Source organism: Lynx rufus, unplaced genomic scaffold (genome assembly GCF_022079265.1).
Source record: "Lynx rufus isolate CCGP_SWC_20201006 ecotype Redwood Valley unplaced genomic scaffold, mLynRuf1.p SCAF_41, whole genome shotgun sequence".
Classification (NCBI taxonomy): domain Eukaryota; kingdom Metazoa; phylum Chordata; class Mammalia; order Carnivora; family Felidae; genus Lynx; species Lynx rufus.
The window spans coordinates 362,611-363,975 of NW_025814858.1; the positions used below are offsets into that span (position 1 = coordinate 362,611).

Below are 1,365 nucleotides of genomic sequence, written 5' to 3' on the forward strand. Positions count from 1 at the left end.
CAGGTCTTTCTGGAGGGCACAATCTTAAACACAGCCCAACCTAAGGCAGCTTTGGGCAGCCTGCAGTGATAAGATAGGCAGACATTGTGACCTCACAAAGCGCATGGTCTCCTAGCAACTGCGGTGTAACTCTCACAGCCTGCCGCCTGATTTGGCTTCATGGTAGGAAATTCATCAGGACCCGGCGGCGGCGGCGAGACCTGGCAAGCGCGGGCGGCCCCTAGCGGCCTCACATCCTGAGCCGCATGAAGAGGCGGCGGCGCAGGCCCTGGGAGGCCCTGGCCCCGGCCGCTCGGGGAGGAGCCTCTAGCGCTGCAGGAGGGGCCGCGCTGGAGGCGCCTGAGGAGAAGGTGGTGTACACGAGGGGGCACCAGGCCCCCCCCGAGGCCCGCCTCCAGACGTGCCGGCCAGCTGCCAGGAGGAGGCGCTACGGATCCCGGATGGTCGCGGTCGGCCAGAGGAAGGTGCCGCCCCCGCCGCCGCCGTCCCGCGAGCACAGCAGCCCCCGCAAGCCCGCGGCCCCCGGGGGCCGCATCCTGGAGGAGAGTGGGAGGGCGGCCACCCCGACGCGGACCACCTTGCCCACCATCGGCGTAGTCGGCGACGTGTGGGTCGAGAGCAGCCTGGCAGAAGCGCGGCGCCAAGCGCGCCAAGTCCTGGGAGTGAACCTGGCACCCGTGGTGAGACTCTGCCGCTTCCCAGTGCCTGGGCTTGAGATTCGGGCCACCGCCGCGCGACCTCTCAGCCCCGGGACGGGTTGTGCCTGGAGGGATGAACCAGTGAGAGCCGGGCCCGCGTCCCCTAGTGCACTTTACGGGCGAAGAAGCACCAGATGGTCCCGGCCCGCGCCCCCGGGATGTGGCGCCGCCTTCTGGGACTCCGGGGCAGCTGTGCCCTCTGCTGTCTCCCAGCACCGGGTCTGCGGAGGGAGGAGACCCCTGGACCACAACGGAGGTCCCCTTGCTTCCTAAGCCCAGATTGAGAGGTCTCCAGGACTGTAGGGGCAGATCCATGTTCTCTCTTGTTCCCTCATTGGTCTGAAGTCGTCAGAAGAAGCCATTCCACCCCCACCCTCTCCACAGGAATTTGGTTCCATGCTTGTGTAATAAAGCTGGAGTTTCTTTGCTGTTCACCCACCTCCCGGCTCCTCCCGCCAATTTCTTTCTTTCTTTGTGTGTGTATATGTATATATCTTCTAGGATGTTTTAAAGTACATATTCTTAAAATGTTTAGAAGAGACAGTAGAGAAAAAATGGTGTGATTTAGGGGTCTGCACTCAGATTATAATAAGATTACTGAAGTGTAGTACACATTCAAAAGGACATATATTATTGTTTTCATGTTTGTTTATTTTTGAGAGAGAGA

The 1,365-nt window shown here is 60.8% G+C and overlaps 1 protein-coding gene across 1 annotated transcript; it reads left to right on the forward strand.

Moving 5' to 3' along the window:
* The first annotated feature begins 245 nt into the window (after window positions 1-245).
* LOC124525405 (coiled-coil domain-containing protein 71L-like) lies at window positions 246-971 on the forward strand. Its single transcript, XM_047097785.1, has one exon. It carries the CDS (start codon window positions 246-248, stop codon window positions 969-971), a length of 726 nt encoding a protein of 241 aa, XP_046953741.1.
* Window positions 972-1,365: the final 394 nt, after the last annotated feature.